At 40.5% G+C, this 24,211-nt stretch overlaps 8 protein-coding genes across 17 annotated transcripts; 5 read left to right on the forward strand and 3 right to left on the reverse strand.

Annotated features, from left to right (window-relative positions):
• Nucleotides 1-693: 693 nt before the first annotated feature.
• LOC116925770 (dehydrodolichyl diphosphate synthase complex subunit DHDDS) lies at nucleotides 694-2,821 on the forward strand. Of its 5 annotated transcripts, none has more exons than XM_032932558.2 (7): nucleotides 694-1,079; nucleotides 1,226-1,389; nucleotides 1,460-1,621; nucleotides 1,679-1,827; nucleotides 1,928-2,082; nucleotides 2,181-2,220; nucleotides 2,286-2,821. In XM_032932558.2, exons 2-7 carry the CDS (start codon nucleotides 1,229-1,231, stop codon nucleotides 2,450-2,452), a joined length of 834 nt encoding a protein of 277 aa, XP_032788449.2. In that variant the 5' UTR covers nucleotides 694-1,079; nucleotides 1,226-1,228; the 3' UTR covers nucleotides 2,453-2,821. The 5 variants fall into 5 exon arrangements, with proteins under 5 accessions (XP_032788449.2, XP_032788441.2, XP_032788434.2 ...); XM_032932550.2 differs by having other exon boundaries at nucleotides 700-1,079; nucleotides 2,283-2,821; XM_032932543.2 differs by having other exon boundaries at nucleotides 701-1,079; nucleotides 1,928-2,220.
• On the reverse strand, nucleotides 2,414-4,446 carry LOC116925762 (oxygen-dependent coproporphyrinogen-III oxidase). Of its 2 annotated transcripts, none has more exons than XM_045171419.1 (7): nucleotides 4,228-4,446; nucleotides 4,007-4,165; nucleotides 3,747-3,942; nucleotides 3,344-3,682; nucleotides 2,988-3,270; nucleotides 2,827-2,922; nucleotides 2,414-2,763 (listed from the first exon to the last, which is right to left on the reverse strand). In XM_045171419.1, the coding sequence occupies exons 2-7, from the start codon at nucleotides 4,102-4,104 to the stop codon at nucleotides 2,531-2,533; spliced, it is 1,245 nt and encodes a 414-aa protein (XP_045027354.1). In that variant the 5' UTR covers nucleotides 4,105-4,165; nucleotides 4,228-4,446; the 3' UTR covers nucleotides 2,414-2,530. The 2 variants fall into 2 exon arrangements, with proteins under 2 accessions (XP_045027354.1, XP_032788415.1); XM_032932524.2 differs by having other exon boundaries at nucleotides 2,414-2,617; nucleotides 2,690-2,763; nucleotides 4,007-4,441.
• A 446-nt stretch (nucleotides 4,447-4,892) lies between these two features.
• Nucleotides 4,893-8,313, forward strand: LOC116925694 (arginine/serine-rich protein PNISR). Of its 4 annotated transcripts, none has more exons than XM_032932439.2 (11): nucleotides 4,893-4,965; nucleotides 5,117-5,338; nucleotides 5,399-5,620; nucleotides 5,688-5,779; nucleotides 5,960-6,016; nucleotides 6,193-6,609; nucleotides 6,666-6,762; nucleotides 6,970-7,026; nucleotides 7,236-7,342; nucleotides 7,412-7,616; nucleotides 7,769-8,313. In XM_032932439.2, exons 2-11 carry the CDS (start codon nucleotides 5,263-5,265, stop codon nucleotides 8,185-8,187), a joined length of 1,749 nt encoding a protein of 582 aa, XP_032788330.2. In that variant the 5' UTR covers nucleotides 4,893-4,965; nucleotides 5,117-5,262; the 3' UTR covers nucleotides 8,188-8,313. The 4 variants fall into 4 exon arrangements, with proteins under 4 accessions (XP_032788330.2, XP_032788323.2, XP_032788337.2 ...); XM_032932432.2 differs by having other exon boundaries at nucleotides 4,914-5,044; XM_032932446.2 differs by lacking the exon at nucleotides 4,893-4,965 and having other exon boundaries at nucleotides 4,980-5,338; nucleotides 5,963-6,016.
• Nucleotides 8,314-9,439, reverse strand: LOC116925800 (dehydrodolichyl diphosphate synthase complex subunit nus1). Its single transcript, XM_032932570.2, has 4 exons — nucleotides 8,979-9,439; nucleotides 8,792-8,923; nucleotides 8,487-8,718; nucleotides 8,314-8,423 (listed from the first exon to the last, which is right to left on the reverse strand). The coding sequence occupies exons 1-4, from the start codon at nucleotides 9,340-9,342 to the stop codon at nucleotides 8,333-8,335; spliced, it is 819 nt and encodes a 272-aa protein (XP_032788461.2). The 5' UTR covers nucleotides 9,343-9,439; the 3' UTR covers nucleotides 8,314-8,332.
• An 805-nt stretch (nucleotides 9,440-10,244) lies between these two features.
• Nucleotides 10,245-12,218, forward strand: LOC116925945 (akirin-2). The gene is made up of 4 exons (XM_032932713.2): nucleotides 10,245-10,701; nucleotides 10,770-11,020; nucleotides 11,305-11,467; nucleotides 11,526-12,218. The coding sequence occupies exons 1-4, from the start codon at nucleotides 10,530-10,532 to the stop codon at nucleotides 11,534-11,536; spliced, it is 597 nt and encodes a 198-aa protein (XP_032788604.1). The 5' UTR covers nucleotides 10,245-10,529; the 3' UTR covers nucleotides 11,537-12,218.
• Nucleotides 12,219-12,721: 503 nt separating this feature from the next.
• On the reverse strand, nucleotides 12,722-15,283 carry LOC116925914. Of its 2 annotated transcripts, none has more exons than XM_032932675.2 (6): nucleotides 15,136-15,283; nucleotides 14,758-14,912; nucleotides 14,318-14,529; nucleotides 13,753-13,952; nucleotides 13,113-13,229; nucleotides 12,722-13,037 (listed from the first exon to the last, which is right to left on the reverse strand). In XM_032932675.2, exons 2-6 carry the CDS (start codon nucleotides 14,826-14,828, stop codon nucleotides 12,774-12,776), a joined length of 864 nt encoding a protein of 287 aa, XP_032788566.2. In that variant the 5' UTR covers nucleotides 14,829-14,912; nucleotides 15,136-15,283; the 3' UTR covers nucleotides 12,722-12,773. The 2 variants fall into 2 exon arrangements, with proteins under 2 accessions (XP_032788566.2, XP_032788582.2); XM_032932691.2 differs by having other exon boundaries at nucleotides 15,056-15,274.
• Nucleotides 15,284-15,313: 30 nt separating this feature from the next.
• On the forward strand, nucleotides 15,314-16,849 carry LOC116925935 (zinc finger C4H2 domain-containing protein). Its single transcript, XM_032932702.2, has 4 exons — nucleotides 15,314-15,472; nucleotides 15,546-15,717; nucleotides 15,869-16,047; nucleotides 16,098-16,849. Exons 1-4 carry the CDS (start codon nucleotides 15,399-15,401, stop codon nucleotides 16,465-16,467), a joined length of 795 nt encoding a protein of 264 aa, XP_032788593.1. The 5' UTR covers nucleotides 15,314-15,398; the 3' UTR covers nucleotides 16,468-16,849.
• A 738-nt stretch (nucleotides 16,850-17,587) lies between these two features.
• LOC116925894 (palmitoyltransferase ZDHHC5) lies at nucleotides 17,588-23,909 on the forward strand. The gene is made up of 11 exons (XM_032932655.2): nucleotides 17,588-17,927; nucleotides 18,005-18,126; nucleotides 19,237-19,394; nucleotides 19,454-19,729; nucleotides 19,822-19,913; nucleotides 20,039-20,210; nucleotides 21,657-21,812; nucleotides 21,877-22,187; nucleotides 22,338-22,424; nucleotides 22,504-22,736; nucleotides 22,819-23,909. The coding sequence occupies exons 1-11, from the start codon at nucleotides 17,839-17,841 to the stop codon at nucleotides 23,046-23,048; spliced, it is 1,926 nt and encodes a 641-aa protein (XP_032788546.1). The 5' UTR covers nucleotides 17,588-17,838; the 3' UTR covers nucleotides 23,049-23,909.
• Nucleotides 23,910-24,211: the final 302 nt, after the last annotated feature.

Below are 24,211 nucleotides of genomic sequence, written 5' to 3' on the forward strand. Positions count from 1 at the left end.
TAGCGTCGCTAACTGAGAATAGGTTCCCCCCGATTGTCCCCTGAAGGTTGCCCCTGAATGGCTTTTTTGGGGTGGTGTGGGGCGGGGACCCCGATTGTACATATCGATCATGTTAGGTGTAACCAGAGTCATAGAACCCTGGTTGGTCCAGGCTGAGAGGAATCCCTATACCGCGTTTCGTTGGTCTGAATGTCTGAAATTTCGACGTTTTTGGGGGGGGGGGCACAGTGGTGGAAACTAAAATCAGAGTCATCTATCGAGAGAAACTGAATTATTCAACGGCCATTTCAGTGTTTCTATTCGAGCTTCAATTTTTCTGGTATCGTCTGCTCTGTTCGTTTCCTTTATCACTGTTGTGATTGGCTGTTGAAGTTTTCAAACGTATTTCCTGATTGGTGCACTTATCACACACCCGCTGGAGGCTCTGACTGCTATTTCCGAAATTTAGCACAAAGACAGACGATTCCCCCCCTGTCGTGAACGAACCAGGGTTCTATGACTCTGGGTGTAACCAGAGTCATAGAGGGATGGTTCGTTCATTGCGTCGACTTTGGCCATAAGGCTTGGTCGTCAGTTTTCGAGGGTTTTTTAAGCCTTTTTTTTTTTAGTTTTTAACTGATACAACAGAGGGCAGCACAGTAGTTAAGGAAAAATGCTAAAAGAAAGGCTTAGATAGCTGGAATTTAGCTTACGAACGTAATTTTAGCTTGAAATTGGAAATTTATGAAACAAAAACGTTTCAAAATTTAAAGAATATCTTATGTTTTCAGTCCTTTTTAATATATCTTGATACAAGCTAGCCTAGGATTGACATGTAGTTTACTTAAAATCCACTAGGTGCCATCGCCATCGTTAAGGAGAATTTTGACGACCAAGCCTTATGGCCAAAGTCGACGCAGTGAACGAACCATCCCCTCTATGACTGTTGTAACCATAGACTACGTTAAACGTCATCGTCATCTGATTCGTGTTATTTTCATTAACAGTTAAAAAGTACTGAAAATAAAAACGTAGTTTTAAAATCAAAAACCCGCATTTATACACAGGATAACTTGAAACTTCCCAATTATAGGTTGGATGTTAGTATCATTTTATTCTTTCAATTTAAAATAGCAAATAGTTATTTTCTGTTTAGTCGTAAACTCATAAAACTAAAAGAAGAATATAATTATGACTTAGTCTGAATTTGGATTACTATGTTTATATTATTCTATTGGTTATTTAGAAAATGTCATGGATACAGGAATCAAAATTGAAATGGTATGAAACACTAGCTGTAAATGTACTGAAATGTGGGTCTATACCGAAACATGTTGCCTTCATCATGGATGGCAATAGAAGATTTGCTAATAAAAGTGGGGTAAAAAAAATTGAGGGGCATTCAAAAGGGTAAGTAAGCTTTTCAAGGATATTGAATAAATCTTTACCTTTTGGACCATTGTTCAAAACAATCCTGTAGGTTTGATAAGTTGACAGAAGTTTTGCACTGGTGTCTGCTACTTGGGGTAAATGAAGTTACCGTTTATGCTTTCAGTATTGAAAATTTTAGACGCTCTGAGGAAGAGGTGGATCAACTCATGTCACTGGCAAGAGAGAAATTCAAACGACTTTTGGAAGAAAAGTAATGTAGGTAAAAATTTTTATTTCATGGTTTTTACTAACTGTTTCTGTATAACAGAGATAAACTGAATGAGCATGGCATCAGTATTAGAGTAATTGGTAACATTGGCTTACTTCCTGCAGATTTACAAAAACTAGTTGTTGAATCAATGGAATCAACTAAATCCAACACTGAAGCTGTTTTAAACATAGCTTTTTCCTACACATGTAAGACATAATGAACTATCTGAAGTAGTTTTTTAAATACTGCAGCAATGATCATACTATCAAGCCAAACTTTGGTTTATCTGAACTCTTTGTTTTCCAGCCAGAGAAGAAATGACCCATGCTGTAAGAGAAGTAGCATGGGGTGTTCAAGAAGATCTGTTAAAAATTGATGACATTACCGAAGATTTAATTCAAAAGTGTCTATACACGCGGCATTCGCTCCAACCTGATCTTTTAATACGAACTTCAGGAGAAGTAAGATTGAGTGATTTTCTTCTTTGGCAAACTACTTGCTGCACCTTATACTTTACTCCGGTGTTATGGCCCGAATTTTCAATTTGGGATCTTTGTAGAAGCATTCTCCACTACCAAAAAAACTTACCTGTCCTGGAGGTATTAACAGACAAGCAAAACGATTACAGATTAATAAGTAACGAGTTTCACTTTAACCGTAGAAGGCCCTGAAGAATTCGTGCGACGGGAGACGACAGCCAATAAGCGAAAACATGGACAGGATAGAGAAGTTTCTCAGCAAAATGGAAGTGAAAGAATCTCGTACAAGAAACCAGATTCTGACACAAGCCTAGACCTTTCTGACCCCTTTATTGTTTCCAATCTATGTTAAAATATATAGCAAATAGTGCTGGGGAAGTTACACAGAAAGTTGCACATCTATGACTAAGTGATAGTGGTTTTCCGGAAATCAGATCCATTCTTTAGGGTTTCTCAATATCTCTGTCAGTTTGGCTTCTGGGGTTCCATCAGAGGGAGAATGCATGTATTCCCATTTCTGAAAAAAAAGAAAGAAATAGTAATAGTTTCCCATTTGCGCGAAAGGTACTGTGCTCTGCAAAGAACTCACCGCATATACCGGAAGAGACATTAAAATACTCTCAATACGAGCGCCGGGAGTGTAAAGTCCAAACTTTGTCCCACCTTATAGGAGTTACAGTATGTTTAAAATAAAAATGCAAATAAAAGTGACCAAGGAATACTTACGATCGTAGACTAAATTGAATTCCACATATCGTCCTCGTCGCAAAAGTTGCCAATCACGCTCGGCGCTAGTAAAAGGGTCGTTTCTGTGTTGTTTTACTTTAATGCGGACGAAAAAAAAACTAAAATTCTCCTAAATTATTCCAGAAACTTAGAACTCTTACCCAAGGGAACATATGACGGTATCACGGATTCGGCGCATGACTTCACAAATTTGAAAGAATCTTCTTGCGAATGCATCTCAAAATCGTCGAAGAATATACCACCCACTCCTCGAGATTCATTACGATGGCTGACCAGAAAGTACTCGTCACACCACTTTTTGAATTTTGGGTAATAGCCAGCGTCATGTAGGTCACATGCCTTTTTAAGCGTCGAATGAAAGTGCCGCACGTCTTCCTCAACTAAATAATAGGGGGTCAGGTCTGTACCACCACCGAACCACCACTTAAATAATAATGTTAGCACGTTGTCTACTTGGAATCGTTTGTTCTGTAAAGTAAGAATTTCGAAAGCATACCATCTTTTCTCCATTTTCTTGGGTGACCTCAAAATAGCGATAATTGAAGTGCACAGTAGGCACATGAGGATTGCTTGGGTGAATTACTGAACTAATACCGGCCGCGAAGAACGGCAGCTCTTTACCAATCAATTCTTTTCCACGAGCTTTCATCTGGCGCACAGCATCAACAGGGAGAATGCCATGCACTACTGATACATTGACGCCGGCTTTTTCGAAGGTCTTGCCGTTTTGAATAACACAAGTAACTCCACCTCCTCCTTCCGCACGCGTCCATCGATCAACGATAAATTTCTTTGAAGGATCTTCCTCATTTTCTAGCGCACGGCAAAAATCTGCCTGTACTAACACAAACGTTACGTATTCTTCCTTTGACTCCATACTGTAAATTATTAGATTATACCTGAATCTTCATGATAAGCATTTCCATTTTAACTTTCATGTCATCTTTATCTTTAATGAGAGTTGAACGTGGCGTAACTGGTTCCGCCATGAAGGAGGAAACATCAAGAGATGGAGGGAGCACGTCCGCATTTGTATTGCCACTTGCTGCAGCAACGGTTGTTAAGGTAGCTGCTCCTAACCCGAGTCCAGCAAATCTGCTTACCCAAATGGGGAGTGAATAACAGCAATTAATTTACTTTTTAGATATTCATCACTCACCTAACGATCATCCGCCTATGCCTTGCATGGCACGTAACTATGGTAGATAACGTACGGATTGTACGTAATGTAACGGTGATGGACTGAGCCCACTTCATTTCGACTAAACGACTTGGAGGAGAAGAGATTACAGAGTGACTGGTACGCTGGACGTATCTCCTTTGATAAAACTGGTAACTTCAGCTGCCCATCCTCTTGCTTCAAGAGATAAGTAGCTTTACCAAAATAAGTCATTTGATATCCCACGTAGTCTAGGCGCAGCCCTCCCTATTCAAGTCTTTCTTAGTCACGTCCAGAATTTAGTATAAAAAACAAGGATTTCCAATAACAGTACATTGAGTATACAAATTTCTATTAGTGGTAATCAAGTTAGCGTCTTTAGGACATGATTCTGGAATGGAGAGAGTCGAGTGGTAGGAGGCAAAGCGGCTTACTTACGAGTGGCATACTGGTATTACTATTTCCGACCAAAGATCTGTCATGGTCATTCTGCCCCGCGCCAATCGGGGTGCTCTTATGCCGATCGAGAGAGGCATGCATTTCAGGGTACGTGGTTTATATTTTTCGCCCCGAACATTTTCGGGATTCATTTGGAGTCTGTGATTGGGAATGCAACCCCGATTGCAACAAATCGATGACACAGACCAGACACATATCGACAGATATCGTCTCATATCTTATATGTCAATTTCAGTCATTTTGTCATATTCATATCCATGATCCATCATCAATCATCATTAGGGCTCGGCCCCGATTACCCGAGAACCAGCTTACTACCGGAAGGTACTGGCGCTAAGCAAAAAACTTACAAAAGCCAATTTTAACGCGCCAGTACATTCCAGTAGTAAGCTGGTTCTCGGGTAATCGGGGCCGAGATTCATCATTCATCAATCAGGAAAATTGGCGATCTGGCAATACTGGAAGCTGCAAGAAAAATCCGGCATCGTCGGACCTAGGAGGTAGTGTAAGCAGACAAAATTTTCGTCGACAAAATTTATTTTAGGTTTTCGGATCATTGTGATTAACTGCTTGTTAACTGTTAGTCCACTAAGTCACATTGTTTACACAAAACTGTCGTAATGATAGAATTTATCATTTATTGCTCTACAGTTTCGGACATTCCATTATATGTATGACCGGTCCTTTCCTAAGCAACATACTTGATGCCAGTGATACGATTGGATTTGCAGCTTAGTTGAATTCGAATTGATTTTCAGTGCTACTGATCTACAGTTTAAAGTAGATATATATTCAAAATGTGGGCGCAAGGTAATCAGTGGAACCAGATACCTCTGGATGCAGCCTCATATCAAAACATGAATCATGAACTTGGTAAATCAATTCAGGGTTGTTTATCTTGGCAATAATTTTTACTTATGTGTTATTCTTTAGTGGACTGGGCTTCTTTGGCTCAACAGTGGATCAGGATGAAAGAAGTTCATGAAACTGTTGTTCTAAATGTTCCTGAAATGTCACAGAATAATTTCCCCAGCAATCTTGATTCACTACGCACATTATCAGGAGTGGAATTGCAACCATCAGATTCTAATATAACAAGTGGAGAGGCACCTATGGATGTAGAAAAAGAAGATGAAATAATGCATTCTACACCAGGTAATGGACAAGATTTTTGTGCAATTTTCTAATAAAATCTTTTAATAAATGTGCATAAATAATGTAGATTGGAGTTGGCCATCTCAGTCTTCAAATCAGCAAACTCATAACTGGCCATTACAGCAAGGAACTTATGTTCCCAGACATGCATTTTCTCAAGTAATAAAATGTATTGTCTTGAAACAATGTGTTTCTAAATTTTAGCAAGCGTAATTAGCATAAGCATAATTATTTAACTAAAATTTGGTAGTTCAGTGTGATTCAAAGAAACTGTAGAAAACTACAAAAATTACTACAGAGAAAAAGTATTGCTACAGCTTCAGTATTCTCTTATTAAAGCAGGTTCCTACCGTTCAAGGAGCTGCAAATCTTCCTGCAACCCTTGGCCCACCCCAGGTGTGTATATGTCTACAACATGATTGATAAATATGATTTTCCTGTCACTGCATGATTAAACCAGACCTCAAACTGGTGGTACAAACAGGTTTATTGATACTGGAATTTATTTGACAACATTAAAATTCTTTAATATTCAAGAAAGATCTATAAACTTATTTTTTTATGTATTTCAGACATTCCTTTCAACGACTTCATCTTCCTTGAATTTTAGTCCGCGTGTTCCTCTTCTTCCGCTGCCTTCCGTAAGACCAAATAGCTCCGACGAAGACAGTCTTGGAGCTACGTCGTTTAACTCTTTACCTGCGTTGGATGCATCGAAGCGTAAGAATTTACCTGCCTGGATCCGAGAAGGTCTGGAAAAAATGGAAAAGGAGAAACAAAAGAAGGAGGAACGCGAAAAATTCCTCATGCAGAGAGAATTGAAGCGCAAAAAAGAATTCGAAGCTAGAAATCAAGGGGACTCGACAACAATTAGGAGTCGTTTCGATGATTCGGAAGAGGATGAAAATGATGCTGATGAGACAGAACCGTCCCCTGAACAGTCGTTGCCACCAGCGGTTGTATCCAACTCGGCTACCCTTGAAGAGACTGTAAGTAAGGTAAAACATACGAAAATCTCGATTTCAACTAATGAGTCTACGTTTAGATGGTGAGGATTCGAAAACTTATGACCGAGATTTTACTTGAGGTAACAACGGAAGAAATTCGGTCAGCAGCTTTGGAAGCATCCCAACAAGCAAAGGGCAAGTCTCGCATTTTCAGTTTGACTAGTTTTATATTTAAATCTGACACGCTCCAACGATTACCACTATAAGAAACAGTCGTGTTTATTTGATGGAGAAGTTAATCTGATTAATTTGAGTGAAAATGGTTTTCTAGTGAAAACTATTATGTTAGTAGAATTGGTTGTTGGTAAAACGTTGTATAAGTTGGTTATATATCGACTACAGTCAAGAATCGACAAGTGCAGTCCCCCCTGTCTTCAAAATCATTGACCCGGAAGCTTGGTAAGTTTCTTTTTTCACCGATTTCTTTTTTTTTCTTTTTCTATCAACGGTCGAGTATGTGCATTTGAAAGGTCAACTGTTGATGCGCTGTCGCAAAAAAAGTGACACCATCAAATCAATCTTCTTTTTTTTTTGCTAACTGTTGAATTGGTTGTAGTATTTTCTAATTGAAAATGTGGATTGATAGCATAGATAATTATACTTTTAAGGTTTGGACCAATATGGCAGTGACAGTGGAACAGATGACAGCGATCAAGAGATAACTAAGGTGCATCGGACAGGTGGATTTGAGGACCCTGGAGCTGAACCTTTTCGCGTAAGCCTACTCGGGTGTTATGTGTTAAGAAACTTAACATTTTATAAAATATATTCTTATTGTTCTTAGGGTAAGAACTACGAGAAGCAGGGCCGGATAGGAGACAACCGGACAGGGTGCGACGGAGAGGTCTCCCAGATTGAAATGGTTCAATCTACAAAGCCTTCACACTCAGTGGAATTAAAACAAAATGAGAGCAGTGGAAATGACGTAAATAAAATACTGCAAGGTGGCACAAAGGTAGACACGGACATCACTAATAAACTTTCACATGGTAAGCGAAAAAAAAACGTCCTTTCCACGTGAATCTTTTTCCGTACCTTCCCATCTCTATTTGCATAGACGATTGGAGATTGCTTCAGCCTATAGCCAGTTTATGTGTTCTTAGTGATTCGTATTGAATTTAATTGTCTGCAATTATTATAGGTCAGATCCACGTGGAAACGCTGAGTACGTCACAAAACTCGTCTGTGAAGAATGAAAAGGTTTCTGATTGCAAAAACGAGATTTCCGTGGTTAGGGAATGTAGTAGTAGTGTGCTACATAAATCTCAGGATCGATCTAATGCAGGAACTAGTCGTTCGCGTCAAAGATCACGTACTCCTGAAAGAAGAAAACGCTCTCGTTCTAGGGACGCTCAGTATTCTAGCCGACGATCAAGAGACTACTACTCGTCAAAGAGCAAACGTCGATCACGTTCTCGAGAACGAAAACGTTCCAACAGTCGCCGCAGATCTCGTGATCGTAGGCGTTCTGTAAGTCGAAGAAGATCGCGTTCTAATGATAGAAAATCTAGTGGGAATAAAGGAATTGACAGGGCAAGTCCGAAAGATAGGAGAAAATAGTAGTTAAGGTTATCCAAAGAATGTGAACGTTTCGTGCGTAAGTAATAAATATACTGAATATTCGTTGAGTAATTAAATAACCTTATGTAATAGGAAGTTAATACAATTCGAAAATGTTGTCTGAAATCATATCTTTAACATTCGTTTATTTCCCGAAACGTTGCTGGCATGATCCGTACTCTAGCATGGTTGAAACTATATGATCAACCCGTAATCTCGTATGATTGGGTGCACGCCTAAACCAAAAAATTCAACTTTGCTTAATTTGAGTGATTAGTAAAACAATTAAATTTTTTTACATCATCTGTGTCAATCTAAGATGCCATGGGGAGTATCCAAGTGTAGTATTGGAAAGTAAGCTGCCAAATTGTACCATTAGTTCTGGTTCTTTAGGGAAAAATTGATTTATGGCCTGTTCAACAACACTTTGATCAATTTGAGAGTAATTCAGTTCATCCACTATTCTCTGTGCAACTTGGGTAAACAATGATTTTCCGTCATAGTGATTCATTAGGAAAATATTGATGGAATCTTAAAAAAAAAATATATATATATATATATATTAATGATGATGCCAAATACATAAAAAGGATTTCTTTAATACCTGAACTGAAGAATTCCTTTTTTACAAATCCCTTATAAACCGCAATAGATTTTGATCTTAATCCATTGGGTAAATTTTCAACAAGCCCTTTCAATTTAATTTTGATTTCATCTTGGCAACTAGCTATACAACCTAAAATTGAAGAATCATGTAACAAAATGCTTCATGGACAAAACCAAATTAATACCTTCATGGTCATAAAGACTGATGCAGTATACACCCATACTAACAAACCACTGAATAATAACAATCATTCTATCAATGTTTACATCTGTTTCGGTAAGCAGGCAAGCAACATGAATGGGGAGTTTGTCAAGTCGCTTCAGTTCACTTCCAATTTTTTGTAAGAGAAGACTTTCATCTTTTATATTTGCACCTAATTTTACAGTCGTGGCAGTTAGCAAAACATGGCAGTCAGCCGGCCAATGGTAAGTTCGATCCTTAATAACTGGTTTGATACGGTCAACCAGCTCACTTAGCGCCACATGAAGATTGTGAATATATGTGATAAAAAAATGAAGAATCACATACAGGAGCCGAAGAATGCCCATCGTCGATAGAATTTAACTAAATTAACTAAAAAACAGATGACCACTTGTCACATGACAGCTATCTGCCGGGTCTGGTCTGCTGGCATCACATACAATTTACATCGACGCCATCTTTTGGCAAGTAACTGGTTAAATTTAAATAGCACAATTTTAAAAGGTGATACATGAACAATCACGAAATAAACCTTTTGATAGACTCATAAGAATATAATTTTTTTTTTACTTGAATGAAAAACCTGCAATAAAATGCAAATAGTATGTAATGAGCTAAAGGAGCCAAGGGGATTGCAAGGTTTTGTCCGCTATTGTTTTAGAAATTGTACCTCATTACCTTTTTGATTTTTTACTTATCAAGCTACAATTTCCTTTCTATTCAGTTTTAAAAAAACTCGACTGGGTAAATATTAATAATAATTTTATTTCGGTTGTCGTTTCTCGTTTGTCGACGTGGCTTGTTTTTATCCCGCGAATAGGGCTTGGCCCCGATCACATTCTAATCGGGGACACCGCTAAGCTTCCCCGATTAAAATGAATCGGGGAAGTTCGGTGCGGGGATTTCTTTTTTCGGTGCTGTACCGATAGCACTGCTTCAGCCATAGGGGGTTAGTCTTACCAGTGACCTTGAGTTCTGATAGGCCAACGAGAATCACGTGACTAGGGTCAAATTTTTTTCTTGTTGGCCGTAGGGCAACTGCCAATTTAGATCACTATTCATTGATAATCGGGGAAGGCACCGATCACCGATATCACCGCACCGAGCACCGAAATCACTTCCCGATTAAGATTATCCCCGCACCGGATCGACTAAAAAGCTCCCCGATTGGCGCGGGGCTGAGCGCTACCCGCGAAGAATGGCTTCTGGTAATTTGCAGGCTGGCAACTATGCACCCTGCTTTTCCTTAGGCGAAGGCAGGCAAGCCTAGACCAGCCAATGAGCGCTAGTAGTAGAGTCTAATGGACGAAGCTGAACGAAATTTCTTGGAAGGCCTATTGGATATTTTATCAGAATTCATCCGTTAGCAGTGTCACTCTATTACGACGTTTTCGTGTTTCTTGTATTTCCAGTGTTACCCTTGTGAAATCCAGACACATTAGTAGCCATTCTAGATATCTTCGGTGTAAATTCCATTAAGCATTGTCTGTTGATCGTTTGGGAAGCTCTCAAGAAAGTCTGGGGCGAAAAGAAAATGGCTTGTGTTACATTGAAACGTAGCTTGGAATTCGACCCCGTGCACAGTCCCGGTGGTCGTACCCCGAAAAGAAGAAGATGCATGCCTATTTGCATGCCTCCTACTACTCCACCAACTAAGTGCCATGAACCTTCACCGTTTGGCGACGTTACGTCGAAATTAACACCAGGTAAGCTTAAAACTTCATCTCGTGTCTCAGGAAAAGTGTCTAAATGCTATGGTGTTTCCTATCATTAGAGCAAATTTTGGCGAACGTTCGTGAAGAAGTAAAACGCTTTCAGCGTCGTAAACAGCTAAATTTCAGTCATAGCCAGTCTCATCACATGAGTAGCCAGCATCAAGACAGTTTGATGTGCGAGAGCCCTACGAGTCCAGCGTCTCCTGCTTCATGCCCTCGATCACCTTCACCGTTAATGGCTCTGGCTTCCTCCAATAATTTTGGTCAAAGCTGCTCAACTAAAGAAAAACCTTTGTTCACTTTCAAGCAGGTATTTGTGCAACATTTATTTGTCATATTCGTGTTTTGGTAGTGCTGGTTTTCTTCGAGCTTGACATTTCCAGTGTCATGTGTCTTTTCTAAACTCAGCGTTCTGCTGTTGTTTGGTTAAGCCTTCTCCAGCACATGCCATAAATCAAAATTAGAGTATCATAGTAACAGGATGTGTCATGTACGGCATTCTGTCCTCCAATTCCTCAAACAAATAGTTGTGAAATAGTATATCAAACTATTGAAAAAAAGAATGTTTCCACTAAATCGTCAATTTGTTAATAGGTGAGCCTCATCTGTGAACGAATGTTGAAAGAACGCGAAACGGAAATTCGCGAAGAATATGATAGGGTATTGACACTGAAACTTGCAGAGCAATACGATGCGTTTGTTAAGTTTACTCAGGACCAGCTACAAAAGCGTTTCGAAGCCAATGCAGCACCATCTTGTAAGATATAATTCGTATTTAACTAGTATCACAAACTAATGTATTTATCTACTTTCAGATTTGTCATAAGATTCAACAGGCGCATAAACTAAAGCTTATTTTTTAATAAATTCATTTGTTTGTTGTTTTTTTTTTTCTCGTTTCTTTCTGTTGCAATTCACCGTAGTGAACTGCGCAAAATTTCCTCGCTCCCTACTTTACATATTCCCCACGCTCTGTGCAAACGGGCATGTAAGAGCGCGCGTAATGTTATCATCCGCTTGTTTGTATCTGTAAAGAAAAGGGAAAATCCGCCGTATGATCTTCAGTGTGGTTTTGTCATACATTTGAAAAATGTCGTAGCCGTGTATTTCTTTGAAGTGATGCTCCAAACGTTAGCAATAGAAAACATCCGATTAGTTAAGAATAATCTCGTATGAAACAACATGGCTGTTGCCAATTTATCGTTATGTCTGTTCTGTTCAACCGACGAGAATTCAACCCGAGTCTCGAAGTATTTGAATGGAAGCAAACAGCATTCGAAGTGAAAAGTGGACGGGTGCCAACTTCAATCTCCTTTTTCTGCATTGTGAAATCAGGAGATTCGGTCCACAGTTTACTATCTCTCCTGCTCGGTCGATGTCTTTATTCTAATCTAATTGAAATAACTTGGCATTTTTATTTCCCGTTTCTCCTAGTTTCTTTTTCAACTTTCAAGACATTTTGATTGCGCGGATCGAGGAAAAACAATACACTTGGCTACCTCTTATAACAACCATGGTTATTGATTTATTCAAATTTGAAGAATATCAACTGAGGATTCGTGAAATCGTCACAGTTGATAACAGTACCACAGATGGTTTTACCTGCTGTGTATGCAGAGCTGCAGTGTAAACTTTGCCTTCAGGCATGTGTTAAGACTTTTATTGGAACTTGCTTGGAAATTGTTTGCTTGTGTCCAGATGCTTAACGTGTTGTAGTCCTGAATGTATTTACCCGGGTAACTTCTATCACCTAACCTACTGAACTAAAAGCGACGCGACGCGACAAACACAGTATGTGTTTGTCACAACCAGAAACAAATGAAAGCGAAGAAATGGTTACTGTCGATAGGGACTTGTAATGGAAATTGGTAGTTCTTACGATGCTAACCATACATGTTTGGACGGTTTGTAGACTAGTCTTCTATTATTTCTTTCATGTTTCTGGATTATTGGCATGGTATTTAGGCAGCTGTGTTAAATTTCTCATTTATTGGGGGCATTAAGAGACTGGTGAAAGAAAAAGAAACGCTTTATTATGTTGACTGCTATGAAGCAAATTCATATTATTTGGCTAGCGTTGTCTTTATTTTAAATTGCTCTTGAATTTGCTGACAGAGATGGTCCAGTGTTTCGCCTATAATGGCATTATCAAGCTTGGGAATGCTGGGTGGCAATTTCGGAATAGCTTTCCGACATCCACGATTCGAGATCACTCGGTATGTTGATAGTTTTTTTGAGGTTTCGGATGATACACTTGTCGACTGCTTTTGCTGCTTCATGTTTCGAAGATTCTGTCGTTCACGTAAGCGAGTTTTCTTCAATGATATCTACATGTGAGTAACAAAATATAATAGTAACATGCAGATATAAGACAAATTTTATGTATGTCTAGGATTTGAGACCTTTTCCTCCTCAATTTCGTCGTCAACGCGTAACTTTTGATATGTTGATACCCAGAGGTCAAGTGGATCGGGGAAACAAGCCCTACTGACATAGGACGGGCCGCAACTGACAGTTTTCTAATAAATCAAAGAGATGATTTCTTTTAGGGTTTCTTTTATCACAGCTGTTCACAATACTGCACGCAGAATCTTCCGTTTAGAACCTAGAATAATCTAATTTAGAGATTTATTGTTCGCTGAGTACAGGCACAAATATAAGCCCAACATTCAATTTCCGAGTGAACGATCCATCCACTTTGAATAATCTTAACTGCATGGGATTTGCAAACGCTTTTTAACTTTTCATGTTAATTGCGTACATTTAATACTAAAAGCAGTTGACATCCAAAATGTCGGCGCTGTTTTTGTTATGTATATGACTGATCCTTTACAAGTTTATGTTTTAGTTAAACTTCTCCTTAAAACTAATTGAGTGTTTTTCTAGCAAAGGGCTTAAAACAGCCAGATAATACAACCTGAGGGGAATTACGAATTGGCACGAGTAAGGCATGAAATCGAAACGTTCGCAAACTTCAGTATGTTTTGCGTGTGCATCACCAACTGTCGTTATTGGTTTTGTATGCATATATAATGTACGTACTTGTTTAACGATGGTCGTGTCAGGGGTTCGCGTGCCAACACTGGCGTCGCTGTCTTGCATTGTCAGCAAACTTCCTTGTTGTATAACATCTTGATCTTCCTCTTTTTGTTGTTTATCAATAGCTCCAAGATAGACCCGTGCGTTCCATTTCGCCCTTTCAAGCTTCCGGTGCGATCCACGACAGCAAAGAAGCGGCACACCTGCCATCAAGTCAAGCAACAAAAACAATAAAAAGGACGCTTCATTTTGTCTACCATACAATAATATTGATTCAACAACGAAACGTTGCTGGCCTCCAAGCTATCCAGTTGAAACGTTCAAATAGGGTCCGTCAAAGGTGAACGTAGTTGACGCTATTAAGGCCCAGCAAGCGGGACTACACACTGCTAACTGGTGCGCTGATTGAAAGGGTCTTTTAGCTTTGACGTCTGCTGTCAGACAAACTTTCAAGTTTTTTGGACAAGGCCGCGCATCCGGTCACGCTATGGTATACCGTTTTCCAGAAGGAGCAAAGGCTAGCAACATATTGTGTACGATGACAAGGGAAGTGGACTTAACCGTGTACCTTCCGATCGATGCCACCACGGATCAGTTTGAATTTCCGAATCTCGCATATCCGTTTGAGTCGATGTTGTGAGGAAGACAGCAGAAGAATTGGATTCTGTCGTGTCGCTGTTAGCTTGTGTTCTGCTATTGCCGACAATGGTCGATGATCGTCCAATGGTCCGCCTCGAAAATAACAGACGACCTTTCTTCGTTCGGTTTACTCCCGTTGAACTGATGGGTACCAGGTATGCGTGTATCCAGGCGTGTTGTCCAGAGAGTGAAACAAATTTGCGCAAAATGGTTAATAGTATAATCAGCCGCACGGAACAAGCTTCATAATGTTAATGCATTACGTGTGGTTGGAAATTTTAAATTGCTATACCGACAAAACAGATCACATCTCCCTGCTTCCATTGAAATGGCTACCAGTATGCCTGCAGGATATTGGGTGAGCGTTACCTGGTAAAGAACATGAAGCGATGTGTTCCACAGACGTCCAACGGCCGATTAAGCGAATAAGTTGATGCCATTAGCTGATATTGATTTATTGTAATATTGTCTAAGCTTCAGAGACCGAATTGTTGTGTCACCACGGCTCCGACGTCGTCTGGAACCTGCAAAGAACGGTATGACTGTAAGGGACGATGTTTTTTATTTCGCTGTCGGTTGGGAAATAACAAACATAGGATTTACGACTGCCAAGTCTAGGTCAGGCGCAGTAGAAGGTGAATAGAAGACATTACATTAAAAAAAATACCTCTGTATCTCTATGAATATCATATCACCAGACCGACCAAAAAGAAATTAACACGTTTCAAGTGCAAATATGAAGATTACCATTTTAGTCATCAGAAAACGTGGCAAGGTAAATGCTTTAAATTGACATCAGCTTGTTTGGAAAAAAAAACTCTAAACAGTGTGTTACTTTGTTGAAATGAAATTCGTGATACTGAAATCTTTGTGGTTAGGTCATTGTTGTTATTAGGTGATGGCTTTGGTTTCCTGATGAAACCCTCTTCCCACCAGTAGATGGTGTACAGTGTTAACATTGCTCGTAAGATGCTGCTCATGTTCCAGACGTCAAACCAATTGTTTTCCAAATGGCGGCCTTCATGTCAAGTGAAGGAAAAGAACGGATTATATTCGCACAATTAGAAGCACTTAAGGAAATAAGGTTTGCAAATATTCCTTCTTCTTAAACCTGTTTAATTTTGTTATTTAAAAAATGTATTAACATCCTATTGCAGACAGAAGACGCTGAGTTTGGAGCGCCTCAAACAACGCTTGCTACAAGAGGTGAAGGCTGCTGAAAATGAAGAGAAAAATTTAGGCGAATTTCGCCAAGAAATGGAGCTTTTACTCCAAGAAAAAATGGCACACGTGGAAGAACTTCGGCAGATCCATGCAGATATTAATGCGGTAAATTAATATTTGTTTTTTAAGGTTTTCCAATTGTCCTTTCTTTTCACATTTTTCTTGCAGCTGAACTGAAACTTGTGCGCAGAAAAATTAGTTTATTTATTAAAATCATTGAAATTCATTTTTGTGCATTCTCCCATAATCTTAATAGATGGAGTCAGTGATCAAACAGGCAGAAGATGCCCGTAATAAAGCAGTGGAGGTGGCCCGGCATTTGTATAATGAGTATCGCCCAATGAAAGCTGAAGTAGATAGGACTCGCCGTGAGTGTTTGGGATTAGACACTCTTCCAGATTTGCAGGAAGAAGATGGGAATCACATTCCTCCAGGGTACAACCTCTGGTAAATTTTTTAAACATTTTCTTAAAATCTTGTGTTAGGTTCTTTGAAAAACCAAAGCTTGAGTGGATGCCAGAGAGGGAAGATTCAACTCCATCTGCTTTGGCCAGTCTAACCATGACTGCTGCTGGGGTGGGATCTGGAGGGCATCAGAGTGTAGGTAGTGGTTTTCTGCCTCCACCTCCTCCCCAAGCTCCACTTGTAATGGGGAACAGCAATAGAGGAGAAGCGCGAAATCTGGCTCCTCCGCCAGGATCAGCCGGACCATCGCCAGCCTTTCGTCAGCAACCGCCGCCAATGAAGTCGTGCATGTCCTGTCATCAGCAAATTCATCGCAATGCTCCCATTTGCCCATTGTGTAAGGCAAAGTCACGCTCACGTAATCCTAAAAAACCAAAGAAGAAAGAGTGAAGCATAGTAATTTATAATGACCGAAAAATCGTGTCGATAAGCTTTCACGGATTCTTTTTTTAATGCTGTCGACATGCTCCACTTCCTAGAAGATTTGGATTCTTCGCCGTCATTTCTTTCTTCCTGCCCTCTTTGAATCTCGTATTGTTCGACGTTGTGCCAAGCTGATCCTCCATTTCGGTCAGTTAATCGTCCCGCATCTTTTCTGTAACTTTTCAAACAAACATACCACTGTCGATTTAGATCCGAGTTCGTCATGATATTCTTTTACAGGTTGTAAACAGAATCATTTTCTTTGACTGTGATGCATTCCAACGGCAACAGTATTCAATAGTCTAGGTTTATCCGAGCTTCACAACTAATACAGACTTCACCAAAATCACATTTCACCCTAGAATTCTTTTGTCCAAACTATATTTATGTACAGTATGAGCATGGCGATCCGTAGAGCGAACGTTTTTGTTTACCTACACCAGTGTTTTGTTTAAGGAGACAAAAGGATTGAAGACACTGTTTGGCACTGATAACAAATAATAGAACCAGTACACTGTATGCTAGTACGCATTTTCTTATGGTTCTTACAGAACAGAAGAGCAGTGTTCATAACTTAGAATATCTGATTTAGGCTACTCTTTGACTGATTCAACCAAACCATGATCCTATCCTTGGAGAGCCACGCTATCAACTGCCAAATTTTCGTTACGTTTTGCCTAACCGTCGTTGTATTAGTGAGGCTCTCTGATAAATTTCACTTCTCGGGATGCAACATTATTTAATATTAATCAGTCGTTTTAAACCAGTGGAATATAGGGCCCGAACACGTGCTAGCTTTGATGTCTTAAGGTGTATTCCGAATCAGGAACAAACAAAAATGGTTAACCCAGAAGAAAATGGGGTTAACCTAATATAACTATATAAAAGGTTTTGTCTTTTGTGTCGAAATCAACAATTACCGCAAAACGAATACGTTTTCCTTGACATTTACAATCTGAATTCTTGTCTGATCCAACTCGAGACTGGTAAGCAGATCCTTAAAGCTAAAACTCCTTCCCCCCTCTCCTCCCTAAAAAAAAAAGAACTTCTATCACAAACGTCATCTAGCGGCTTGAGCGTGCCCTAATCATAACAAACGCGAGTCGAGACTTGCAGCGAGTAGTGACGGCTGTTTCGCTGAGAAGTAAGATCTAAAGTGTCTAAAGCTTTAAAGTAAAATCTTTTATACCGTTTACGTCCCGTGAAAAACGTTCAGAAGTCAGAAATGCTCGTAATTGAAAGTTCGTGGAACTCTGGCTACATGTTGGCTAGATTTTACTAGACGTTGAATGTTTTTACCGGTTCAATCTACTGAATGGAAAGGATTTGATCAGTATCATGGTTCGATGCAAGGGCACTAAGGTGCTCCCAGCATTCTTCGCCTGGGCAATCTTATTAATCACAACAGCTCTTTTCTTTTATTTTCCGTGAGTACCGTATTCTTAAACTGTTAACTCGTGTTATGTTGGCGATGGTTTCATTGCTTGCTCTCTTCACTTCACAGATGTATGTGGTTTTACGAGAATGTTTCAATATTTATACCCCTGTGTGAGGCTGTGGTGACTCTCTTTGTGATAGCCAACTTCAGCCTGGCAACATTTATGGATGCTGGAGTAATTCCTAAAGGTAACAAAAGAACAGTTTGTTGCATAGTTTAATCTTAAGTGAAACTGTAGCATTATCAGATGTTTCGTACTGTAACAATGTACCAACAAGTGCACACTGTGAACTGCCGACAAGCTAAACTGATTTTAACACAAACTTTTTTTCTCTTGTCACACCATTTAGTTTCGTTTTTGTACATTTTGACATTCATGCTTTGTACCGAAAACAACATGTTTGGCTTGGTAGCTGTTAAGCACCATTGCATTGGCTGATACATGTTATTAGGCATAGAAATCAGCTGAACGTTAGTTACCAAAAAAAAAATGGGTCCACGTTGTTATGCTAGTGGTTAAAATGGCGTGATGCAAATGTTTCCTCACAATAGAGTGGGCGTTCCTAGTCAGGAAGATGTACTAATTCTCTTTTCAGGGCGAATGTTGCAATGAGCTTGACATACGTGAAAGCATGCCCCACAAAGTATTCCCTAAATTTTCGTCGGGTCATTGCCACGATTAAGATAGATGGTATGGTAAAAGAACGCAATTTCTAACTCTTGGTCGATCTTCTCAATTCGATAGAAACCATGGTATGGTGAGATTAAATGAAGAGTTTAACCACTACCTGTACAGTGATTTGTTTATTTCTCTTAAATGGCCTGAAAACGTTTTAACTCAAGTACGGAAGATCTGAGAGGTAATTTCTCATTGTGAGTCGTTAAAAAGCAGTCATCAATATCAGGAAAGGAGATTAGGGTGGGTAAAACAGGCGGTATATTATTTTATTTCACTTTCCACGTCACCGAAAGTAATTGTCCATCCCTCAGAGTAGATAGCGTAGGCAACAAATGTATCTTGCGGTGAGGGAAAAGTTTGGAATCATGAGTTAGGTGGATTTGCTACAAATGAGATTACAAATGGGTACTAGTTAGTTTTTTCGCCTGTAGAAAATCACCAGGATTCTCCGCATACCGATGGATACACGTAACAAGCCGTATCTGAATAATGATTGAGTTGGTTATTTCTGCTCTAGATATGTGTGAGCAACAACTCTTTGAAGTTCATTAGAAAATCCGGTTTGGTTAAATTTATCTAATCTATTTGATTTTTTGTATTTATTTATTGCAAATACCAGCATCTCCACACGAGGATAAAGATGATGATTCCCGCGCTCCTCTATACAAGAATGTGGATATCAACGGAGTGACCGTGCGGATGAAGTGGTGCGTCACTTGCCAATTTTACCGGCCGCCCCGGTGCTCTCATTGCTCCGTTTGCGATAAGTGTGTCGAGGTAAGAAAGGAGAGCATGTACAATGAAAGAGCAGTATTAATAGATCGAACTTATTCTAGACGTTTGACCATCACTGTCCGTGGGTCAACAATTGCATTGGTCGTCGGAATTACCGCTACTTTTTCCTATTCCTCATTTCATTATCGTTGCACATGGCGGCTGTCTTTAGCTTTTCGACGTACTTCTTGATCCAGCACAAGGACCGTCTCACTCAGGTTCCCACCATCGTTTCACTTTGCCTTGTCACGCTGGTGGGCATCCTTTCGGTGCCCGTATTTGGGCTAGCAGGGTTTCACGTGGTTCTCGTTGCCAGAGGACGGACGACCAATGAACAGGTTCATCTTTTATTGATTTCTATACTATTCGGCTCGTGTAACATCGATCTCAAGTTGCCAATTTTTCTAACCTTCCCCCAATGTGTCTCCAGGTGACGGGCAAATTCCGCGGCGGCTTCAATCCCTTCTCGCGGGGATGCGGCGCCAACTGCTGCTACGCTTTGTGTGGCCCACAGTTTGCCAGGTATGTACGTGAATCATAACAAACGAACGAAAACCTAGAACCTTGTGTATGCTGTTTTTGGCTCGCACGTTCACACGCATTTTTTTTTCCTTTTTTCTTTTCTGTGTTATGACTAACACCCATAGCTTGGCTCAACCGTCGCGTTACGTGGGCCGAAAGCCACACCGCTACACGTTCAGCTCGGCGACTAACAACGTCCACAACTCTGACGTGTCCCCCGATCAGGTTAAAGTGTATCTCAACTCTGGAGGACATACCAAGGGCAATGGAACAGGGCCCGGAGTCACCTACAACAAAGTATATTGCCATTTTTGAAATTTATTACTTATTTATCTTTTTAAATATTTCTATCGTTATTGAACGGTTTTTTCAACAACCCGGATATTCTTACCGAGGAAATATTTCTCGGATGTGATGTGCACTTGTAATTCCTTTGACATTCTTGCGTCCACATTCGTAACCCATCAGATGAGTTTTTGTTAAAAGTCCTCCTTCGATTGAGAGTCTCTATCGAATTTCTTGTTTAACGCGCATGCTTTAATGATATTGACAACGCGTGATTTTTTTTTTTTCTCTCGCACTCCTAGTTCATGATTTATGTTCGCGTTTGGTTGTCTCTTGTCCCTTGTTTTGCGGACGATGTTGGGTAGCATAGTAGTTTGAGTCGTCCGAGTTTCCTTATTCTAGTTGCAAACATGGGATCGATTCCTTGACTCGTACGATCAATTGCCTGCATGGGGGAAAGGAGATTACGTTTTCGAACGACCTCCCTTGCAAATGTCTGTATTGACTGGCTACATAATCTTTCCCCTCCGTATCAGCAACAGAATAAAAACCATGTGACGTCTATCATAATTCATGGTGTGCGAGTTTAAATACTTGAGTTTCGAGGTGCACCTTTTAGCGTTCATGCTCTTTTGTTTTGTTTATTGAGGTTTTTTCTTTCACCCGTTTTTCGACTCCCGTTTGTTCTTTTGAGATTCACTCGTTTGGAAATGCAGAAGAAATGAGTGAAAAATCTGTCTCGCATGACGTTGACCGTCTAGGGTCTGCTGACTGCACCCGCCCGTCTAGTCCCGTCAAACAGCATTATGTCCTGAGCGCTTCATCCCATTCTGCTCCCGTGCAACCGTTTTCACAGCCCTTAGTAGCACTACATTATCTAGCGTGTATGTACACATTGAAAAGCCGTTTCAAGAATCGGGGTAGTGTAGACGTGCACCTTCTACTTGAATAATAATAAGTGTAAAGAGCAAAGGGAGGTTCGAGTCAACTTTAGAGGCTTCGCCAAGCCGACCGAGTTTGCTCAAAGATGGAAATAAACCAACCGTGTATGGCATCTTTCGTGGAAAGAGCGGAAAGCGAGAAAATAGGAATGAAAAATCAAGCGAGCTTGAAGAATCGATAGCGAAATCCGCATTTAAAGCTCCTGTCCTTTGGCCGATGACAGTGAAATAAAAACAGGCTTTAAAAAATCAGCAGCCTTCCTAAAAGTACCGTGACTAGAACGCGGCATTAGAGAAGAAATGGTGTAATAACAGGCGCCCTATGCCTTCACTGATTGAAGCCGATCGATCGATTCTTCATAATGAATGCTTTCGTGTCTCTATTTGCAAGCCGTTTCCTCATGTTGTCGTGCTCCACATTCCACATGTTAAAGACTAACGATGGCATTGCTTTATTTGCCTTCTTTGTTTTTGTTTTTTTTCCCCCTCTCTTTCTGTGTTTGTCGCCTCCGCGTAGTTGCAGTTGTCACCCTCCAGACCGGCTGCCATCAGCATGCTGGAAACGAGAAACGGGATTGTTGACGATATGGATGATGAAATGGAGTTGACTGAATTCTACAATGGCGCTGGCAGCCAATCAGTGGATTGCGAAGCATCACCTCCATCTCTCCAGGTAAATGATTGATTCTTTAGAATTCAAACAATCTTAACTATCACCGACTCTGGTCTTGTTTCAGAGAGGAGGCTCCAAATCAAATTTCTTTATCGTACCGGCCAATTCAGGCTACGGGATGCGACCAGGAGGAGATTTCGGTCAGTCAGACATGACTGACACATCCTCTCCACGGCGGATGACAACAGTGCAAACTTTGCGCGGGCCCAACGTTCGTGGCTCGCCTCATCCTTTCAGAGCTAACCGAGGTGGTGACGGCCAGCGATCAAGATCTCACACACCAGATGATCTGTTGAATGCCGATGCCGCTGCCATGGGGATGAACTTTGCCCGTCCTCAATCGATTCACGACGTTCAGAATCCCACCAATGCTGGGTAGGAGCTTACCTTCCTTTTCTCATATGAGTTGCTATGCAGAGATATTTGATTATGTCTGATTTCGTTACATCTCGAATATCTGCGAAGCCTTACATTCGCTTTGACTATCCAATAAATTGTCTTTTCTTCTTTTTTGATCAATGGCAGGGCAAACTTGCAACAGCGCTTGCGCGCCATTGGCGGCGTCCCTACTCCGTTCGCTGTCGCGCCTCGCGGCGTCTACACCGATTACAGGTGGGGTGAAACAACATTACTCCCATCTATGCCGTGAATCTCATCACTGAATTCTATCTTTGAATTATTCCTCCTTTAGCCGACAGAGGTCTGCAACGGCAGCAGGCTACGCACCGGAACATGGAAATAATGACTACCGGGTCGATCCGGGTGTCGGTGGTGGATCACCAACCTATGACTACAGCTCATCGGGCTACAATACGCGGCCTCAGCAGCCTGGAGCTCAAAGACGAGTCAATTCAGAAGGCGAACTGTTGTCCTCTTATCACCGTGGCGACGATGGTGTCATGAACTACTCTATGCCTATGACAGGTTCGGTCAATACTGGCACAGTTATGGTTAACCATTTCAGAGTTGCGAAAGAAGCTGACGTGTATTTTCCTTTTCGATAAAGAACGTCGTTCACCAGACACGTACCACGAAGCCCTGTATTCCTCACCAGCCCGACCAGGGGTCTATTCTCCGACAGCACACGTTAACAATCGTCCTATACCGATGAACACAACGTATAGGATGATGGAAAACGGCCAGCAAGACTTGGGGGGTCCACCGTTGGCCAAGCAAACCCGTAGCCAGGCTCCGACATCCAGTGTCTACGAAGTGAACTATGAGATATCTGTGTAATGCGAGCAAAGTGGTTGCCACTCGATCCTATCGACCCCACCAGTGTGTGTGAATGAAACCAGATTCTTCGTCGCCTCAGCCCAAAAAAGAAAAAAACTCGCTCACGGACAAATCAAGCAAATGAACTAGAGATATAAATGTTGAAGGAAAGAAAAAAGGACGACAATAGAAACCGTTGGTCTCTCACCTCAAACTTGCCATCGGATTTCCTCAAGAGCAGACCAGAGGAAAGCAAGTTAAAACAGGGAGCTCCGCCATTAAAAACAATTGTAAAGACATTTCTCTGTTTTGGTTTTGATTTCTTTCTCTTGGTCTATTATATCTCTGGTCGTTGGTCAAAACAATTTGAAAGTGGGTGGGAAGTGTATGAATGTGGGTGTATTTTGAGCGTAGAGGGGAGATCTTTTCCAGTGTGATTGTCAGAACAGTTTCTTGTTTATATGATTAGAATGCTAATATGCTGTGTCAGATGAGACTATTGAAAAAATCGCTACACTGGTGGGTTGAGACTAGTCCACTCATCGGGTGTATTATCACGATTTATGTTTCTAATTATTTTCTTGCCCATGGGACATGACATGTTTTTGTTTGCTTCTTCGTTTTCTATTTCAATTTGTGTAAGAAATTCGAAAACATTAACTGTTTAGGTTGCCATTCTGATGACCCACCCTTTTGTATTATATTTTTTTGCCACTCTCGTCGTCCTCGTTTTTGCTTTTTAAATAATTTGTGGTGTCCCTCCGTCCTTCAGTGGGTGACCATTTCGTCTTAAAAGATCGTTTATGTAGACGGGTGTTCGTAATTGAAGGACGATGAGAAATCAACCGTGACCTTTGAATACAAAGTACAGTCCACGTGTAATTCTTGTTGCCATACTTACCATGTGTTTGATCGCGGTAATTTGTTTTGTTTGTATACTTTTATTTGACACTTTCTTCTAAGATGTTATGGTTTTCATGGCGATAGTTTTGGTTTTGTGTTTGTTTGTTTTTGTAATTCAAAATCCACAGCTTTTGGTGGCGCCAGTCCAACACCAATGTCCCTTAGCATAGGATGTAAAATTCAATTAACATTTTTAACCAATTATCCCAGTTCTCGCGCTGTCAAATTTCTTGGAATCGCGTCTAATGGATGAGCAAAATTCACAAGATGACCACATTAGA

The sequence above is a fragment of the Daphnia magna genome, linkage group LG1 (genome assembly GCF_020631705.1).
Source record: "Daphnia magna isolate NIES linkage group LG1, ASM2063170v1.1, whole genome shotgun sequence".
NCBI classification, from domain to species: Eukaryota; Metazoa; Arthropoda; class Branchiopoda; order Diplostraca; family Daphniidae; genus Daphnia; species Daphnia magna.

What these genes read in the sequence shown, in the direction of transcription:
- LOC116925770 (XM_032932536.2), top strand. Translation starts at nt 1,229, where the DNA reads ATGTCATGGATACAGGAATCAAAATTGAAATGGTATGAAACACTAGCT. An exon ending in CATAGCTTTTTCCTACACAT is followed by an intron (nt 1,828 to 1,927) that starts GTAAGACATAAT and finishes TTTGTTTTCCAG; the next exon opens with CCAGAGAAGAAATGACCCAT. An exon ending in AAAACTTACCTGTCCTGGAG is followed by an intron (nt 2,221 to 2,282) that starts GTATTAACAGAC and finishes CTTTAACCGTAG; the next exon opens with AAGGCCCTGAAGAATTCGTG.
- LOC116925762 (XM_045171419.1), bottom strand. Translation starts at nt 4,104, where the DNA reads ATGAAGTGGGCTCAGTCCATCACCGTTACATTACGTACAATCCGTACG. An exon ending in TGCTTATCATGAAGATTCAG is followed by an intron (nt 3,683 to 3,746) that starts GTATAATCTAAT and finishes GTGTTAGTACAG; the next exon opens with GCAGATTTTTGCCGTGCGCT. An exon ending in ACCGTCATATGTTCCCTTGG is followed by an intron (nt 2,923 to 2,987) that starts GTAAGAGTTCTA and finishes TCCGCATTAAAG; the next exon opens with TAAAACAACACAGAAACGAC.
- LOC116925694 (XM_032932439.2), top strand. Translation starts at nt 5,263, where the DNA reads ATGTGGGCGCAAGGTAATCAGTGGAACCAGATACCTCTGGATGCAGCC. An exon ending in AGCATCCCAACAAGCAAAGG is followed by an intron (nt 6,763 to 6,969) that starts GCAAGTCTCGCA and finishes TATCGACTACAG; the next exon opens with TCAAGAATCGACAAGTGCAG. An exon ending in ATCATTGACCCGGAAGCTTG is followed by an intron (nt 7,027 to 7,235) that starts GTAAGTTTCTTT and finishes TATACTTTTAAG; the next exon opens with GTTTGGACCAATATGGCAGT.
- LOC116925800 (XM_032932570.2), bottom strand. Translation starts at nt 9,342, where the DNA reads ATGGGCATTCTTCGGCTCCTGTATGTGATTCTTCATTTTTTTATCACA. An exon ending in AAAGGAATTCTTCAGTTCAG is followed by an intron (nt 8,719 to 8,791) that starts GTATTAAAGAAA and finishes TTTTTTTTTAAG; the next exon opens with ATTCCATCAATATTTTCCTA. An exon ending in CTTAGATTGACACAGATGAT is followed by an intron (nt 8,424 to 8,486) that starts GTAAAAAAATTT and finishes TTTTTGGTTTAG; the next exon opens with GCGTGCACCCAATCATACGA.
- LOC116925945 (XM_032932713.2), top strand. Translation starts at nt 10,530, where the DNA reads ATGGCTTGTGTTACATTGAAACGTAGCTTGGAATTCGACCCCGTGCAC. An exon ending in TACGTCGAAATTAACACCAG is followed by an intron (nt 10,702 to 10,769) that starts GTAAGCTTAAAA and finishes TCCTATCATTAG; the next exon opens with AGCAAATTTTGGCGAACGTT. An exon ending in CTTTGTTCACTTTCAAGCAG is followed by an intron (nt 11,021 to 11,304) that starts GTATTTGTGCAA and finishes ATTTGTTAATAG; the next exon opens with GTGAGCCTCATCTGTGAACG.
- LOC116925914 (XM_032932675.2), bottom strand. Translation starts at nt 14,828, where the DNA reads ATGGCATCAACTTATTCGCTTAATCGGCCGTTGGACGTCTGTGGAACA. An exon ending in GTGGTGGCATCGATCGGAAG is followed by an intron (nt 13,953 to 14,317) that starts GTACACGGTTAA and finishes ACTTGATGGCAG; the next exon opens with GTGTGCCGCTTCTTTGCTGT. An exon ending in ACGAAATTGAGGAGGAAAAG is followed by an intron (nt 13,038 to 13,112) that starts GTCTCAAATCCT and finishes ACTCACATGTAG; the next exon opens with ATATCATTGAAGAAAACTCG.
- LOC116925935 (XM_032932702.2), top strand. Translation starts at nt 15,399, where the DNA reads ATGGCGGCCTTCATGTCAAGTGAAGGAAAAGAACGGATTATATTCGCA. An exon ending in GAAGCACTTAAGGAAATAAG is followed by an intron (nt 15,473 to 15,545) that starts GTTTGCAAATAT and finishes ATCCTATTGCAG; the next exon opens with ACAGAAGACGCTGAGTTTGG. An exon ending in GGGAATCACATTCCTCCAGG is followed by an intron (nt 16,048 to 16,097) that starts GTACAACCTCTG and finishes ATCTTGTGTTAG; the next exon opens with GTTCTTTGAAAAACCAAAGC.
- LOC116925894 (XM_032932655.2), top strand. Translation starts at nt 17,839, where the DNA reads ATGGTTCGATGCAAGGGCACTAAGGTGCTCCCAGCATTCTTCGCCTGG. An exon ending in TGCTGGAGTAATTCCTAAAG is followed by an intron (nt 18,127 to 19,236) that starts GTAACAAAAGAA and finishes TGCAAATACCAG; the next exon opens with CATCTCCACACGAGGATAAA. An exon ending in CAGAATCCCACCAATGCTGG is followed by an intron (nt 22,188 to 22,337) that starts GTAGGAGCTTAC and finishes GATCAATGGCAG; the next exon opens with GGCAAACTTGCAACAGCGCT.